The 18,358-nt window shown below is 40.4% G+C and overlaps 1 protein-coding gene across 3 annotated transcripts in view; it reads right to left on the minus strand.

Annotated features, from left to right (window-relative positions):
- PDE4C (phosphodiesterase 4C) overlaps positions 1-18,358 on the minus strand; it is a 969,601-nt gene that overhangs the window by 73,995 nt on the left and 877,248 nt on the right. For all 3 annotated transcript variants that reach the window (XM_029614335.1, XM_029614336.1, XM_029614337.1), the window contains 3 exons: positions 8,742-8,914; positions 7,333-7,431; positions 1,429-1,593 (listed from right to left, as the gene is read on the minus strand). In XM_029614335.1, the coding sequence (XP_029470195.1) occupies positions 1,429-1,593; positions 7,333-7,431; positions 8,742-8,914 (437 nt within the window). The remainder of the gene's footprint in view (positions 1-1,428; positions 1,594-7,332; positions 7,432-8,741; positions 8,915-18,358) is intronic.

The following is an 18,358-nucleotide window of genomic DNA, read 5'->3' on the forward strand; positions in this document are numbered from 1 at the left end:
TGGTGAACTGCTGTCTTTTTATAAGTAGGGCTATTGCGCCTGGTAGTAGAGGGAGTTTGTGTTGCATTATTAAGATAACACCAGAATATCTTTTTTGTATGGTGAGTTGTACGGGGAATGTTCTAGTTCTGCTTTATACACATTGCTGAGGATCAGGACTGGGGTTCCTGTGGATGCAAAGTGTACATTTACATTTAACCTTGGACCGCCATGTGTTCAATTTTACACGCATGTGAGACCATCTATCAGGTGTGTCCCGACAGAAAAAAGGTGGAGAACCACTGGTCTATAAGGTGCCACCTGCCTCTTGTCATTTTGCTACACCAGACTAACATGGCTATCCCTCTGAAAAAATGAAGCCAGTTTAGTTGGGATCTAGTTAAAGGGGTTAGTCAATGACTCCTGAAGGACAGCTGCTTCTTGGTTAACTTCTATGGCAACAGTAATTAATTTGGAAAGTCACACATCTAAGTGATTTAACAGATATTGCAGAGCTGCTAAGTGTGCCTCCTTCTGAAGGGCACTGTGGACCAGTATTGAATTCTGAACTTGCAGCTATATGTATCATGATATTCATGATATTTCATGTACCATGATATTTTAAACTTACACTACAGTTATTGCTGGGCATCAGGAGAGGACTGGTTAAAAGTCAGGATTGGCCCCAAGTCTTCCTCCTGAAACTGGGTCATCTGGCAGCTATGAGCATCTCATTTTTATTTATTTAGATTTATATTCCGCTTTTCACACTTTTTTCAGCACTTCAAAGCGGATTACATTCAGGTACTATAGGTATTTCTTTATCCTCAGAGGTTTGTACCTGAGGCAATGGAGGGTATAGTGACTTGCCCAAGGTCACAAGGAGCAACAGTGGGACTCAAACCCTGGTCTCCTGGTTCATAGTCCACTGCTCTAACCACTAGGCTACTCCTCCACTCCTAAATGGATTGCTGAGAATTGGCAAAATTTCTCCATTCTCTTCATACTCTGGATTAATTATGTTATGAGTTTGAAAACACTGTTTGTTGATTGATAATACTATCTAGATTTGGATTGGATTTGGGAGTTACAAATTTAGGCATTGTAGGCTTACGATCCTAAATTTGTACCTAAGAATTTGGAGGGCAAAGTGACTTTCCCAAGGTCACAAGCAGAGTCACTGGGAGATGTGGGATTTGGACTCTGGATCCCCTGGGACTCAGTCGACTACTCTAAAAACTATGCTACTCCTCCACTGAATCCATGGCTTCTATTATTGGTAAATGCCTGTGCCTTATAAGAACACTGAACTATACATCTCAGAATGCCTTGAGGATGGGAGTTAAGAAAAACCTTTCCAAAGTCACATAGGCCATCTCAGGACTGTTGACGAGTAAGGTGGTCCCAGAAGCCCATATCATTGAATGATCCCCCCATGGTGCTTCTCACCTCCAGAGCTGGCGAGGACAGCAGTACGTGGGTTGACTGGACCACATCAGCGGCGTGGATATTATTGTGGTAAGCCACGTCCGAGTGGTAGTGATCCTCCAGCGTCATCATATACGTAATAAAAGTGTCCACGGGGATCTGGAATGTCTTCAGAAGATCTCGTTCCTAGCAGGATAAAAGAGGCAGATAGCAGAATCAAACTATGCAGAAGCCTAACTTCAAACCTATTTGTGGTGCTAGATTTGTGCATGTAAGTGGACACATAGACCATTATCCTATTTCTTTATAAACTATGCAGCGGGAGCATAGTTATGATCTGAAAGTATTTGTGAATATTTGCAATTCAATGAATGTACTTACTTTCTATACCTATGTTATAAATATACGTGCACATATTTTAAGAGCAAAAAAAATATAACATGCATAATAACCCTGATTTATAAGTGGAGGCAGGTATTTTATAAAATATGCACATATCCAGCTTTGAAAATACTTGTACACATACTTGAAATCACCAGTTTGCCGATACCTCCTCTGTCCATTCACCCAGGCCATCTCCAGGTCACCTAGACCCTCTAGAACTTCACCTGAACTCCCACCAGGTCATCCAGGCCTCCCACCCAAAGATTGCAGACAACAGACAAGTCTGATTTCACTTGCGCTAGTCAATTAGCAGGTGTAAAACTGTAGCAGGTGTAAAACTGTACAAACAAGGCCTGAGAAAACTGGAAAGAATTTGGAGAAAAAGTCGTAATTCCGACACCTTAACCAATTATAGAAGAGCACTACATACATATAGGAAAGAAATAAATATAGCTAAACGCAATTTTTATTCGGAAAAGATCAATTTAACCCTAAACTATTATTTTCTTATGTTTCTGATCTTATTAAACCAAAGGGAAATAATTATTCTTTTGAGAACCAGAAAGAGAAAGCAAATGAGTTTGCATCTTTCTTTAAGAATAAAGTCCAGCTGGTTTTAAAGGATCTAGATAATTTACCGTTGCAAAATATAATCCTTCCTTGTAATCCCTCAGTCACATGGGATGCTTTTGAATCAGTTTCTTCACTGGAAGTCTGTAATCTTATCAAAAAGATTAAACCAGCTTTCCATCCGCTTGATGCTATACCTACAAAACTGCTGAAGTTAGTTCCTGATATTATAGCCAAGCCTTTAGCAGATATTATTAACAAATCTTTGGAAGAGGGACATTTTCCAGATTTATTAAAATGTGCAGTTGTTAAGCCGTTGTTGAAGAAAAGTAATCTTGACCCAGAAGTTTTGGCAAACTATCGTCCCATCTCTATTCTTCCTTTTCTGGCTAAACTCCTAGAGAAAGTAGTGAATCGTCAGCTAATGGAGTATCTTGATGATAATCATTTGTTATACCCCTCTCAATTTGGTTTTAGAAAATTTCATAGTACTGAATCTTTATTGATCTCCTTGACGGATACAATCCAAAGGGGTTTTGATCAGAATAAATCTTATCTTCTTATTTTATTAGATATTTCAGCGGCTTTTGATACCGTTAAGCATGAAGTACTGCTAACAAGGTTACATGAAATAGGATTAAAAGACTCAACTCTAGCATGGTTCAAATCATTTTTAGCTAATAGATCTTTTAAAGTCAGATTAGACATAACAGAATCAGATTCAGTATCAATGTCTACAGGGGTCCCTCAGGGTTCCTCGTTGTCACCTACACTTTTTAATGTTTATATGGCACCACTCTGTAGATTTTTAACTGGCTTGGGATTGGTGCATTTTCTTTTTGCGGACGATGTCAAAATTTTGCTACCCATTGATGATTCTCTTCAAGCTACTTTGAAACTTTGGGAACTCTACTCTTCATCTATAACTCAACTATTATCACATATGTCTCTTTCGCTAAATAGATCCAAAACGGAAATCCTATATTTGAGTAATAAAGTCACTGAGAAAATGGATAGTGAGATAAAATCCCTCTCACCGGCATATAAATTAACTATGAAGTAGAGATTTAGGCCCTATTCTAGATGCTGAGTTAAATATGAAAGCTTATATTAAAGCTATTAACAAAGATGGTCTTTTTAAACTTCACATTTTAAAAAAAACTAAGACCGTTTCTTCATTCTGGGGATTTTCGCACAGTGCTTCAGGCTTTGATTTCTCCAAAGTTGGACTATTGTAATGCGTTATTGTTAGGAGTACCAAATGTCACTCTTCGCCCTTTACAGCTACTCCAAAATGCGGCAGCCCGCCTTTTGTCTAATAGGAAGAAATTTGATCATATTACACCAGTTCTGATAGAACTCCATTGGTTGCCGATTCATGCAAGAATTCAATACAAATGTCTGATTCTTATTCATAAGACAATATATGGGGATCATTCTGAATGGCTTAATGCCTCTCTCAGGATCCATACTCCGGTTAGAAATTTAAGATCTCTGGGAAAAGCATTGCTTACAGTTCCTTCTCCAAAAGCGGCACATTTGAATTCAGTTAGGGATAGGACTTTGTCTTTGGCTGGTCCTAAAATTTGGAATTCCCTTCCTGTTGATATTAGAACGGAAACTTGTATCCAGAAATTTAAGAAATTGATAAAGACTTGACTATTTGAACAGGCTTTTTTAGAGTCAAGTTGAGTTATTTAATATCTTAGATTCTCTTATTGATTATATAGAATTTTAGTGTTATTGTTTTTTAAGTTTAAGTTTTTAATCAATCTATTTTTAGTTGTTTTTAGTAATATTTTATGTTTTAAGATGTACTACATGTGTATTATTAGACTTAGAAATGTCTTTAGAGAGATTATAAATGTATGATTTATTTTATTATTGATGTTAATTGACAAAAATGTGCGTCTTTACGATCGTTTAGATCTGTATTGACATCTACTCTGTTAAACCGTCTTGATTTCTTTTGAGGAAAGTCGGTATACAAAAATCAGTAAATAAATAAATAAATAAATAAATATATCTCTTATGAAATAGCAACTTCCACACCACTTACTTCTTGACCACACCTAGAATGCTCCTACACCCCCCCCCCCCCCCTTTTTTTTGCACTGGTAAACTGTACGCATGAAAACCAAAAATACAGTATTTATAAAATAGAATGTGTAAATACATGCTACTTAAGCACATATATGCTATTTTTCTGCATAGATCCCCTGTGAAAATTTAGTGAAGTGTAACCTGGCAATACCAAAAGCAGGTGGACCTTCTTTACAAACCTTTCAGCTAGGATATTAACAAATATGCGCAGGGCCGATGCAATGGTATAGGCACCCTAGGCAACCTTCAGCCTTATGCTGCCTCAATTAACTTTCAGGACTTTACACCTCCTCCCCAACCCCCACCCCCGCAGATTTGATATTTAAAATTAACAATCATGATCAGTCCACTACTACCGCTCCCAGAATGATTTTGTAAAAACATATACGTGGACATCACACTTTTAAATATTAAACTTTGTTTCATTGTTATGATCTATACATAATATAAAAATGTTTCAGAAATCATGTTGCAGTGTCTGAAGAATGTATCATCTGTGGGTTTTGGGGGTAGACTGAAAATAAAACAAGAACATACATACATCTGTAAATTAAAATAAATCTATACCACACTGGCTAAAAATAACCTCTGAAGTGACTGGTTGGTGGAGTGTTTCACCTTATTACTCATCATACAAAAAAAAAAAAGTCAAATTCTCATGTCACCTCAGGAATGATGACATAAACTCCAACCATTACCAGCCACTTTGTGAAGTAACACAACAACCCTGCAAAATATATAGCAAACCTGCCATTCCAAACCAGCACTGTTGGTTTGCTGTAGCTGCTGTTTGGTGTCCCCGAGGAAGCTGCCACCCTAGGCAACTTCCTAGTTTACCAAAAGGTTAATCTGGCCCTGAACATGTGGTCTTTTCAACAATCTGTCTGAAAAGAAGACAAGAAAAACAGGAAAAGGGCCTGCCAGTATGAAGCCAGAGTGGTAGTGATCAGAATATTCTTAAGATATGTTTACACTTTTCTGCCTTAAATTTTTCATTCTGTTCTAAGAGATATATTCTGTATGGTCCATTAATTTCATGTTATTTTTTGTAAGGGCTAGCTATAATTCTAATAATGTTTTTTTTACCACATTAAACATTACCTTATTTCTCATGAAATTATTTGCATAGAAATATGCTTTCTTCCATCGCTCCCCACGGTACAGGGAGGGAAATCTCATACAGAATATAAGTAGCTTCGCTTACATTTAAAAAAACAAATTTTAACTCTATTCTGTTCTGAGCTCTTTGAAGCACTATGTGAGCAGAGCAAGAGCAGGATCTGGATTTCAAGAACACATGATCCACGCACAGAGGATCTATGATGATAGGGAAATGAGGGTGCAAACCGGAGATACACTAGGGTCTGCGGTATTACAATGGGAAGGGAGAAGGGGCAGACTGGGGGGGCCTCGTGTTCTTTCTCAACAGAGTTTATGCTTCCCAAGTGTGGCATTTAAAACCCACAGCAAAGCTCCCATACCATGGACTTTAAAGAGCTTTGCCAGCATAGTCTGTGCAGATCAAAACTTGGTGATCATGCAGGCCATATTCAGCTGCTGTGTGGCTTGGATACACGTATCCGGCTAACTTACAGATCGATACTGTAACGTGCGGTTGAAGATTTCCCGTCTGTAACGTGCTGTGAGCGCACAATTCGGACGCGTAAGGCGATCCAGCGATACAGTCTCCAGTTTCACGCGTCCTTAGCGCTTCTTAAAACAGACGCATAACCCTTTCCGCACCCAGCATGTATATGATATGTAAATGAATGAATTAGCTGTATAATGAAGGAATTAGCTATTCCCCTCCGATACTGTGACGCGCGCTCAGATTATCTCCTTTGTAACTGCTATTTTGCCGCGTCCTTAACCTGTAGTTTACCGCTACCCTCTACTTGGTGTTAGTGTGGTGTTCGAAATTAAAACGGGAATAAAGTGTAAAAAATGGGGGTAAAACCAAAGGAGAGTAAAGTGTAAAAAACCATGGACGACCTCCATATTAACATTGCAGCGTAAGTTGTTTATATATATGTATAAATACCTGTCACTTTCCGAATCCCCCAGGCGTGCGGTCATCGAGAGGCGGCGGTGGCGGTGGGAGCCGGTGGGGCGCGCGTTGGATCCAGGCGGCGGTGGGAGCTGGCGGGTGGGTGGGCGCGTGTTCGATCCAGACCGTGGCCGGGTGAGCGTGCATTCATCCAGGCAGAGGGAGCCAGCGGTGAAAGCGGCCTCCAGAGGCCGCTTTCGCCGCCGGCTCCCTCTGCCATTTGAAATGACATTTGAAATGACAGGTACCAGCGCACCCAGGATACTGTATAGGCGCTGTATTAGCGCCTTATACAGTAAAGTGAGTTGCGCGGGCCTAACGCTTGCCTAACGCTTCGCAGCCGCGGCATGCATTTGCATGCAATTTGAAGAGAGTATCGAGCGGTAGGTTAAGAGAACTGTGCGTGCGGGGAACGAGGGTGCGCCCGGCACTGCCGCACTGTTTCTACCGCGGCCTTAGAGTATCGATCTGTTAGCTGGGATATTCAGCAGTGCTGCTGAATAAACCCGGCTATCTTAAAGTTAGCTGGATAAGATTATCAGGTTAACTTTAGGACAGGTCGGTGGCACAACCAGAGTTAGTCGGATAAGTCATCCATTATCTGGCTAGCTCTGCTCATACCAGAAGCCACCTGCTCACCCCCAGAACGGCCAGGCTAGAATTTAGCTGGATTAGGAGCTGAAAAAGCTGGTTTTGTGTTTTAGATGAATAACTTAAAAGTTATGACTTCTGAATCTTGATCTCAATGTGCCTTGAATGGCTGTAGACTGACAACTATTAGCTGCCTCTGTCAAACAGAAACCAAAGGAGGTCTCACCTACCTGGAAGATGGCATACATAGTGACTGTCAGTGGCCGGTTGACAGAGTACTCTGCTATTTTAAACATATCAGGGCCCCATTTGTTGATATCTTCTAGTTCCTAGGAATAATATAATCAGTTATTAGCATACAGACATATTATACATTTGACCTTCCATCACTGGATCCAATCCTTATGGCAAATTTGGTGCAGGACAGCATAAAGATTGTAAGAATGTATACTCTGCAGAATTAAAGCAACCTCAGCTGGTAATCTGAGGACAAATCTGACCACATAAAAAACATATTCCCATCTATCAGGGAGACAGCGCAGAAGCTCCCAGAGTAATGTTGCTCAGTGTCTAGGAAAGTGACTGCCAGACGGCATCAGGTTCTGAGGGACAGGCAGTGCCAGTTCAGTTTCAGTTTCTTTGTACTTAAGAACTTATGGTTCTGAACTCCAAGAAACCAGGGCTATACATCACTGCATGCAATGGAACAAAATCAGGATTGATTTGGAGCCATCTGGTAATTTTAATGCCTGTTCTCTAATCAAGGATGAATGTCTTTGCATTGAACTGAAAATCAGTAAAGCACTATCCCTGTGCCTTCTCTCTGGCTTTCTCCCTCTCTTGCGGTCATGTGTAGCAGGTATGTAAAGCTCAATTACTCAAAAAAAAATCTCCACTTACATTGACTAGCGAATGTTTGTATACATGAGATGAACTTAATTTGGGAGGAAAAAGACCCCAGAAGTGCATTGAAGCATATGCCTGATGTAATCACTGGTCTTAATAAACATCTAGTCAGTCCACTCTTTAATAAAGACACATTTTCTATCAAATGCTGTGTGTCCTTTGCGCTTAATTTTTTTTAATACTTAAAAAAAACTTTTTAATTTAAAAAACTTAGCTTGTATGAAACGAAGTGGACTTGAAAGCAAAAACAAGGCCTCCCCTTAATTGCTGCTTCACTTCAACTGACATCCAAACACTGACAATGGTCAGCATTCACAAAGGCTTGCTTCAGGGTGGTATCTGAATTTAAAAATATATGAAAGCCAAACAGGGCAATTTTCAGCCACTCCATTGTGCCCACATATATGGTTATGAAAACTGTCCAAATGAGAACTATAAGTCCCTTGATGCAATGGAGCAAAACCTGGCCTAGCTCAATCAGGTGGTGGGGAAGGAGGGGATTATTGGGATTAGGGTTGCCAAGGAGTTCCATGTCATCTAGATGAAGTGGGGATAAAACCCAGGCTGCCTAGGCCTGTCCAGATGACATGAAACCCATCTGTAACCCTGGCGAAAGTGCACTCCTGTCACAGACTCCTCCCTCTCCCTACTTCTGACTCCAGCCATCAGAACAACTGTTCAAAGAACACTTAAGCAAGTGACACCTCCAGCTCCCTTTGGGTGGTCTGCTCACCTTTGCCAGCAGCTCCTCGTGGTCTGTTTTAACTCCGAAACGTGGGATGCTGCAGTTTGTGAAACTGGAGCTGTGCATCAGTTTTTTCACCCCGCTGATCTTGGACATGGGGCGCTTCTTCTTCTCTTTCTCCTTTGCCGTGGGGGAGGGAATTTCCACTTCATGTTGTTTATCTTTAAAGGCAGGAAATAAAAAATGAAAAAGGGGAAAGGGGTCCTGCAATCTGTTTATTGCTCGACTGCCATAAAAATCCAAGAGTTGCATTCACCATCTGCAGTTTCTTCATGGCTACAAAAGTATCCCTGATTTCACAGAAGATCGCAGTGCTGAAGGTGACAGGTTATTTTTCAATCAAGAAGATTCAAATAAATGATTCAGAACATTAAAGCAGTGCCACAAATTTAAATTTGGAGGACACCGACTGAGGTTTACCATGCTTGTTTCTAGGTCAGCAATGTCTTCAATTCTGTCACTCCTCAGTTTCTCACAATGAATTATGTCCACCAGCGCTCTTCAATTCTACCAGCCTGTACCCAGGCCCTTTCACACGGAAATTTAAGTGCCTGCTGGCTGTGCACTGTGCAAACTTGGTGAAAAGAAGTAGGATGCACCTGGAGCTTTAAGTATACAACTGCAAATGACAATATTCAGAAGCAAGCAACAGAGAAACCACCATCCCCCATGTCAGTGAGAACATCTGCAAAATTTCTTAGCTTTTACTCTGCAGCTATAAATTTGATAATTTCTTGTTCCTGGTACACCTGCAGTAGGAGTGAATCAAAGGCTCCATAAATGTATTATTCTATCCAGTCCTGATCTTTGTTTAAACATCCCACCACAGTGCATTCTGGGACTTGGAGTCCTGTTTCTCTCATTTTAGGAAAAAAACCCAGCAAAATCTGAACAAACAATAAATCCAAGAATATTCTGTACTGGGATTTACAGAGGGCAATTTTCCAACAGCCCGCATAGTGGTAAAATCTGTGTGCACATTGTACATGCAGACTTTACGGAGGACTTTCAAAGCAAACTTGTACACAAGTTCACTTTGTTCAGGTGTATAGTATTTCTCTTGTGCAAATTTATACCGCCTCTTTGGAGTATGTAAATTGTATGCATACTTTTATAAATAAAAAGAATACACATAAATGCCAACTCCCCCCCCAATACATTTCCTCAGTTCATGTAAACATACAAAACCAGATACTGTGTGTACTTTTATGCAAACAGAGCCACAGCCAATTTTGTAACATGCATAAAACCAGATTTTATGCATAGAAATGGCTTTGAAACTTACTTCCACAAAATATACCAAAGCCATGCCATAAAGGTTCCTGGTAAAGATGGCCGCCACCTGTTTCTTGTTTATAGAATGGCTAACGATCAATCAGATGGCATAGAAGGGATGGTAGATCTGAAATCAGAATTAGGCAGGGACCCGGGGCTTGCTATAATCTCTGCTGGCATTTTCAGAACTTGAAGTCTAGATTTTGCTGGAGTTTTCTGCCAACGTCTGTACTTATATTCTGTGGAAGTCCTCGCCTCCAGCCCTCCAGAGATCTGGTGACCTGCAAGAGTTCCTCCAGCCCTCCAGGGACCCCACAGCCTTTAGATTTCCTCAGCTATTTAAAAACTTACATACTGCCGTTTTTTAAAAACACCTAAGAGTCCTTTTATATTACTTGAATCTCCAGCTCTCCAGGCCCAAATTGTGAAAGTCTCTGGAGAGCATGAGAAAAGCACCATGGACTTCTGGAGGAAAGGAAGGAGAAAGAAATCCCTTCAATCTGACATCTCTTCGAGTACATCCACGCCAGGTAAACCATAATAAATTAAACACCCTTCTCCCTCACCAAATCCCGCCTCCCCCTTCGAAAGCTGGCCCCAATCACCCACCTAAGATTATAAATCCGAATGTCTTCTCTTGCAAAAGCGTATTCAATCATCACGTTTCCTGCGCATTTCAAACATTTCTGCAAAAGCCCAAGTATGTATTTTTTTCACCCTCCGCTTTCCAGCTTCCCTTTGCCTAAAGACTAAAGCCCCTATAATATTATTTAAAACACAGAGAACTGACGCATGTTGAATCTAATAATATTTCTGCTGCTATAGCAACCAGAGACAATGTGCTCAGGAATGTTGGTCCTTCCCTTAAACTGATGTTTCAAAGACCAAAATCCTGCTATACGATTTTTTTTTCCAATTCCCCTAATGGTGTGTGAAAAAAAATGTGTATCTACACCTGAAAGTTAGTGCAAATGAAGCACATTGGTTTAAAAAGTTCTTCAAATCATGAATTTTTTAAACTAAAAAGTTAATAAAACTGCCTAGTTTCAAATATCCAAAAGAATTTTTACCATGAAAATTCGGACTCAAAGCAGGGAATAATTTAAGACTCCGGTTCCACAGCAGTTAGAGCCATTCCAACTTTTTCCATCAGTTCAGTTACCCAAATCAGAACAAGTAGGTATACATCCCCTTGCCCTCACCCCCACCCCCCTCAGATAAATTTCACAATAAAATCTGGAATGGATGAAATTGCTACCTAATGGGAATGACAAAATATTCCCTGTTGAGGCTATAACTTTCCCATACCAGAAAGGACTAGAATTGCTTTCAAGAGCTTGGTGGGATACATAGAAATTGGAAAGTACTCTGTCCTCAACAGAAGGTGGACTATGAACCAAGAGGTCCATATCCAGATGCCTTTAGCTGGATAACTCAAGTTATCTGGCTAAATACTAGCTTTTGAATATTTTGGGAACTTATCCTGCTAAATGCTAGCTGGATATCTCATTATCTGTATAACATTTAGGTGGATAATTAGGGGCATTCTGGGGGCATTTCTGGGAGGAGTTAGGTTAGCTGGATAAATTATCTGGCTAACTCTGGTCATGCCAAGGGGCTGACCTAAAATTAGCCAGATAAATGTATCCAGCTGTCTTTAAGACAACCGTCTAAATTCAATAGTTTAGCTGCACCACTGAATATCCCTTCAAAGTTAGTCGTTTAAGTTTATCTTGCTAACTTTGTAATCTGGTCAGTGACTGAATATGGACTTCAAAATGACCATCAATCTAAAGCAAAGAATGTTCCAAGGAAGCATAACAAGAATCTGTCTTTACTGAGAAGATTGTGGATGTCTGGAATAGCCATGGGGTTAGATCGCTGGAGCCAGCCCATTCACACTGTCCTCAACAGGCTTAAATTCTACAATCTCTGTCTACCTTAAGCGACACCAAGAAGGATAGCCAAGATACAAGTGATTTCCCTGGGGAGAGGAATAAACGCTCAGGGCCCAGGCAGGAACAGGAATGTCCTGGACTGGAGGAAACAGGCAGTACGCTACGATTGTCTATGTTGACTGCTGTCACTTTGATTTAAAAGCTGATGATGTAAGCAGGTCTTTTTTGGCTTTGTTTGCTGTGTAAATAATAAACCATTTTTGTGAAGTAAAGGCCAGAATTCAGATGCCTCTTTTTTTTTTTATTTATTCTTTTACACTATTATTCCAATGATATAAATCAAGAAAACATTTTAGCATGAAGGAAATAATTTGCACCAAATAAAGTAAAAATTCATACATACATAAATGTTAAGTCCACAATAGTAGGGGGAAAAATAAGAACATAATCTTTCCAATATAATAAACACAAATTCATCTTCATCCTAGAACTCATAGATCTTTACTCCATAATACTCAAAATGTCACTCAAAACAGAATTTCTAAACTAATATGATCCAGCATTTTAATCCAACAGAAATCTATCCAAATGAAGAGGGTCAAAAAAACAAACTTATTCCCTTGATAAACAACTATACATTTACAAGGAATTGTAGGAAAATATGATGCCCTCAGAGATAAGACTTGTTTCTTCAAAGGAAAAGCCTTAACTGGGTAGCTCTAGAGACACTGGGAAAAATATGAAATTTTGACCACAAAAAATCTCCCCACTATACTTGAAATATTGCTTAAGGAGAAAATCTATATCCAATTCAGAGCAGAAAGTGATTAGCAATGTAGCCCTAGTGGATATCATATCTTGGGTTATATCTAAAAAGCCAGAAAAATCAAGTTTGAACTTCCAAGATGGCCGGTTGAACAGACATGGCATCTGGGAGCTTTGATTTTTTTTCCTTTCAATACATGGATTTTCCTGTCTCAGAAAACGAAAACCATGTTTATGAATTCACCTGCTTCTGAACCAATGGATTGCCATGTCCTATTCTTGTCTAAGTGGCCTTGTGACGATTCGAGTGATGACTCCTCGGTATCCTTGGGAGTACTGCTGAGCCCGACTGAACCTCTCCCTTGCCAACTCTGCGATGGGATATGGCTGGAGAAGCTGACACAGAGCGGTAAACTCTCCCTTGACGATTGGTGTTAGACTGCTCAGCTTATGATTTGAGAATCCCTGGCTAAAGCTGAAGCTGTGGAGATGAAGAGAGGCAGAAGCTCAGTGCAGGGCTGTGAGGTACCAATGGAGCAGCAGTCTGATGTTAAGGAGGTAACAGGGAGGAGAGAGAGATAGCCTCAAGTAATGGATACTACAAGAGGTTCCCTGGTTTTGGAGGTGTTACCTGTTCCAACAGCTGTGAATCCCCTCTAGGATTTGAGTACTGCTGTTGAAGAAGCTGTGTCCCATACTCAAATATCTCTTTCTTAGACATGTGGCAACCCTATGGGTTGGCCACTAGATGTCCCTAGTAGCCCACAAATCATCTACAAGGAAAACTGCTTTACAGGTCCGCCTCTAGGGAGCCTGAATAGGTGGACCTTGTTAATAAATAGGAGATGAGGAAGGAGCTCTGTTTAGTTTCTGCCTAAGTGAGGCCTTTATCTCCTCATTAGGGGTACTTTTGTTAAGGAATTCCCTGCCAGGCACTTCCTGTCAGTGTGGGGCAACCCTGAGAGTTATAATTGAGGATTTTTGAGACTGAAAGTGAGAACCTGGAATTTCCTGGAAAAAGGTCCCCCCCTCCCTCCCCGATTCAGGAACCTGGGAACTGAAGATCTGTAGTCTCCTATTCTAAGAGTAAAGGGGCTACAGTCACAGTGATCACTCCAGAGAGGACTTTTTGCTGTTAAGTAATTTTGATACCAATTTGTTTTGAGGAGGTTCTGTTTGCCCTCCTCTTTTGGGACTGGAGCTGTATTCTCATAGTCCAGAAGTTCCATCTCAGGTCTCTCCCATTGAGGGGTCACGTAAAGGTGACAGGAGAAAGAGAAATAACCTTGAAGATCCTCCACAAGATCTTCCATCAGGAATACAGGCACAGGCTGGGTAGCTGTTTGGAGCCTACTGCAATTCAGGTAGAACTGCCAACCTCTAAGGGGACCTCCCTGATGATGTAGGATTTTCCCAAGAGTCTAGGACGTTGATACTCTCGTTTCAGGAGAGTTAAGCGCCACCCCCCAGGAACCTGAATTATTAGAACATACATAGAGAAAACAGGGCACTTATCTGAAGCATTATTTATTTCACCTGGACATTGATTATCGTTTTTAAAGAAATCAGTAAACATTTATTATTTGAACAGTCAAACCGGTGTCCTGCATCATCTGGCCACACCAAGCATCAGCACCACATTAACCAGCTACACACTGACAAAGGGATCCACCTCACCGTCTGGGCTACAAGCAATAGCTTTCCCCCACCCCTGGGATACCAGCACCAGGACAGAACAAGGGGCAAGAGAGACAGCCCCTAAAGAAAGAAATTCTTTTGTGTGCCCTGAAGGATAAAACCCCTTTGAGAAAAGTGTAACAGACATCTGGAAGGTGTAGAGCTGAACTGATAAAATTTTGACCGAGTCTATTCTACAGTTATGTGATTTCTCTAAAGATACTGAATCTAAACTGATTGAGATGGACAAGAAACTGTGCGATTTGGACAAGAGTATATCATCTATTAGAGGGCATATAACTACTATCCAGGCGTCTGGTGTGGCTCATTTACAAGACACTATCTTTCCATAACAAGTTGGAGTGATAAGAGATTACACTAAAGGCCAGGAACTTACATCATTTGAATTTCCCTATTACTAAGTAGTTACCTGAATCTGAATTATTCAAGAAGTATTTGCGGGAAGTACCGATGATATCTCAAGAAAAGGACATAAGCCTTTCTAGGATCTATTTTTTCCCTAAGATAAGGAAGAGTGATAGTGGAGAAGATGGGGATTTGATTACTTTAGTATCCTGGCAGTCCACACTCCTTCTTGTTCTCTGGCATGCTCCATAAGCCAAGGACCACTTGCACAGTATCACAGATATAGGGACAGTGGTAAGAACAGAGTTGGAATTTGCAATACAGCAAACAATCCACCCTCTCCCCAACAAAGAGGCCAGGGAAGAGATGAAAAATAAAAAAGCAAGGAAAGCATGATCTAGTGATACTGTAGGTCCTGGGACAGCTGGCTTGGAACCAGAAGGCTACAACTCCCCAGAAAACAACCAAGTCAATGCCAGCAAGTTGTTGATGGCTGGATACTGTCCAGAAAGGCCATGGGGATCCAGGTGGATACAGGTTCAGGCAGCAGCAGCCTCACAAGGTTTAGCTAACTGTTTAGATTATTATAAATTTTGGTAGTGAGAGTATGGGTGCAGGGAGCTACTAAGTGTTGAATTAAGTATGGGAACTTGTATGCTCATCTATCCAGGATGGTAGAGAGCCAACAAGACAGACAACAAAACCTGACTTGAATAAGGAGTGATATCATAAGAACATAAGAAATTGCCATGCTGGGTCAGACCAAGGGTCCATCAAACCCAGCATCCTGTTTCCAATAGAGGCCAAACCAGGCCACAAGAACCTGACAAGTACCCAAACACTAAGAAGATCCCATGCTACTGATGCAAGTAATAGCAGAGGTCATTCCCTAAGTCAACTTGCTTAATAGCAGTTAATGGACTTCTCCAAGAACTTATCCAAACCTTTTTAAAACCCAGCTACAGTAACTGCACTAACCACATCCTCCAGCAACAAATTCCAGAGCTTAATTGTGCGATGAGTGAAAAAGTATTTTCTCTGATTAGTCTTAAATGTGCTACTTGCTAACTTCATGGAGTGCCCCTAGTCCTTCTATTATCCGAAAGTGTAAATAATTGATTCACATCTACTCGATCAAGACCTCATTATTTTAAAGACCTCTATCATATTGCTCTTCAGCTGTCTCTTCTCCAAGCTGAACAGCCCTAACCTCTTCAGCCTTTCCTCATAGGGGAGCTGTTCCATCCCCTTTATCATTTTGGTTGCCCTTCTCTGTACCTTCTCCATCACAACTATATTTTTTTTGAGATGCAGCGACCAGAATTGTAAACAGTATTCAAATGTGGTCTCACCATGGAGTGATACAGTGATACACTATGGAGTGATACAGAGTGATACAGAGGCAATATGACATTTTCCATTTTGTAGTTCCTAATATGGATTCTAAAATCGTGTAACTACAGCAAGGGTTATTTTTTCCTATATGCAACACCTTGCACTTGTCCACATTAAATTTCATCTGCCATTTGGATGCCCAATCTTCCAGACTTGCAAGGACCTCCTGCAATGTATCAAAATCCGTTTGTGATTTAACTGCTCTGAATAATTTTGTATCATCTGCAAATTTGATAACCTCACTCATTGTATTCCTTTTCAGATCATTTATAAATATATTGAAAAGCACCGGTCCAAGTACAGATCCCTGAGGTACTCTGTTTACCCTTTATCACTGAGAAAATTGACCATTTAATCCTACTCTCTGTTTCCTGTCTTTTAATCAGTTTGTAATCCATGAAAGAACATCACCTCCTATCCCATGACTTTTTAGTTTTCTTAGAAGCCTCTCATGAGGGTCTTTGAGAAACGCCTTCTGAAAATCCAAATACACTACATCTACCGGTTCACCTTTATCCACATGTTTATTAACCCCTTCAAAAAAATGAAGCAGATTTGAGAGGCAAGACTTTCCTTGGGTAAATCCATGCTCTATTGATAGCTGCTGGGATATGCCCTTAGCAATGTAGATCAATAACTGTGTGGACTTGATATGCAAATTGATTTTTATCTGCCATCATCTATTGTTACAATCTGCTTACTCCTATCGCTCCTTGTCCCACGTTCTCTACACGCACAGCAATAACCATCAGCGTGCCCTCTCCTATCATTTCTCGCCCTATGAAATCTGCACCCACAGTAATAACCATTAATCTATACTTATACTTAATGGTAAAACCAACTTCACGCTAGATGCACACTTTGTTGACTGAGTAAAGCCTAAGCTCCGCAGCCCAACATACTTTATTCTGACTATGGAGAAGCCAGAATCCCAAGAGATACTCCATGCTGATGTAAATAAAGCCTCAACCCCAGACACACTCAGTGCTGAATTGTTTACTCTTATTGTGACATGGACGTTTTGGGGGGTCCAAAATTTAAAAAAGGTTACAATTTTAACTCACTTTTCCTGCTTAGCGGTTTCAGTCCACTTTTCAGCTTCCCCAACTATCCCTCCTAGGACAATATGTTTGACAACAGAGTTGGAGAAACAGACTCAGGAGCTGCTACCATCAGGATTTCATGAGCTTTGGCTGGCACTACATAAGTAACTATATATCTCAGGTCATGCAATACATCAGTGATTGGAAGCTCTGCAAGAATTCACTGTATAGAGTATTTTTTATTTTCTGACATTAATAATATAGCTGTACAAAGTAATTCACATAGTGATAGACGTATCCCCAAAAAATTAAGATCCAGGTGTGCAAACAGGGACGTTAAGTATCTCACTCAAGGTCACACAATGAGTGGTAGGAATTTCAAATGGGGGCCGCAAGTTTGTGCTCTAAAGCAGTGCTTCACAAAAGCCTGTGCCTTTTCTACAAAATAATTCCAAGTACACAAGTAGTGCCCATAGATATGGCCGCATCTCTAGATTTGTGCTAGCATCCATGGTAAGGAGCCAGAATGTTTCAGGCTTTGTTATAATTTTGAGATTTTGGGGACCGAAGAATAAGAAGCATGATGAAATGAAATTAAAGAAAAGAAAGGAAAAGTTCAAATCTCAACTGAAAATTACGTTAGAGTCCTCCCATGTTCACACACTCTCCCCCTGCACCGATTAGGAATGCAAACCTCGGCCTTGTCCTTGAGACTCAGACAGGTTCAGTTTTCATGGAAACCAAAACATGTGACTAAACCAGATGCTTAGGAGTGGATTTTCAGTTATATACATAAGTAGATCGAATCACATACATATGCACGCATTTTTGCTTTCAGACACACGTGTATGCATTTAAAAAGAGAATGTTCTGGGGCGGGGCCAACATTTATGAGCATGTTGCTATTTGAAAAAACATGCACATATGGCCTGATTTTCAAAAGCATTTACACACTTAAAAATGGGTTTCACATGTGTAAATGCACTTTATCCATGTAAATGGGCTTTTGAAAATTGCTACAATTTATCCCATTGAATTGTCCATAGGATTTACCTGCATGTTACTTGAGTAAATAGCGTTTGAAAATTGCTACAACAGTACTTATATTTACACATGTAAATCCTTTTGAAAAGTACCTTAGATTTGCCAGCATACTTGTGTAATTTTACACCTACTAATTATCTAG

This window comes from Rhinatrema bivittatum, chromosome 8 (assembly GCF_901001135.1).
Source record: "Rhinatrema bivittatum chromosome 8, aRhiBiv1.1, whole genome shotgun sequence".
NCBI lineage: Eukaryota > Metazoa > Chordata > Amphibia > Gymnophiona > Rhinatrematidae > Rhinatrema > Rhinatrema bivittatum.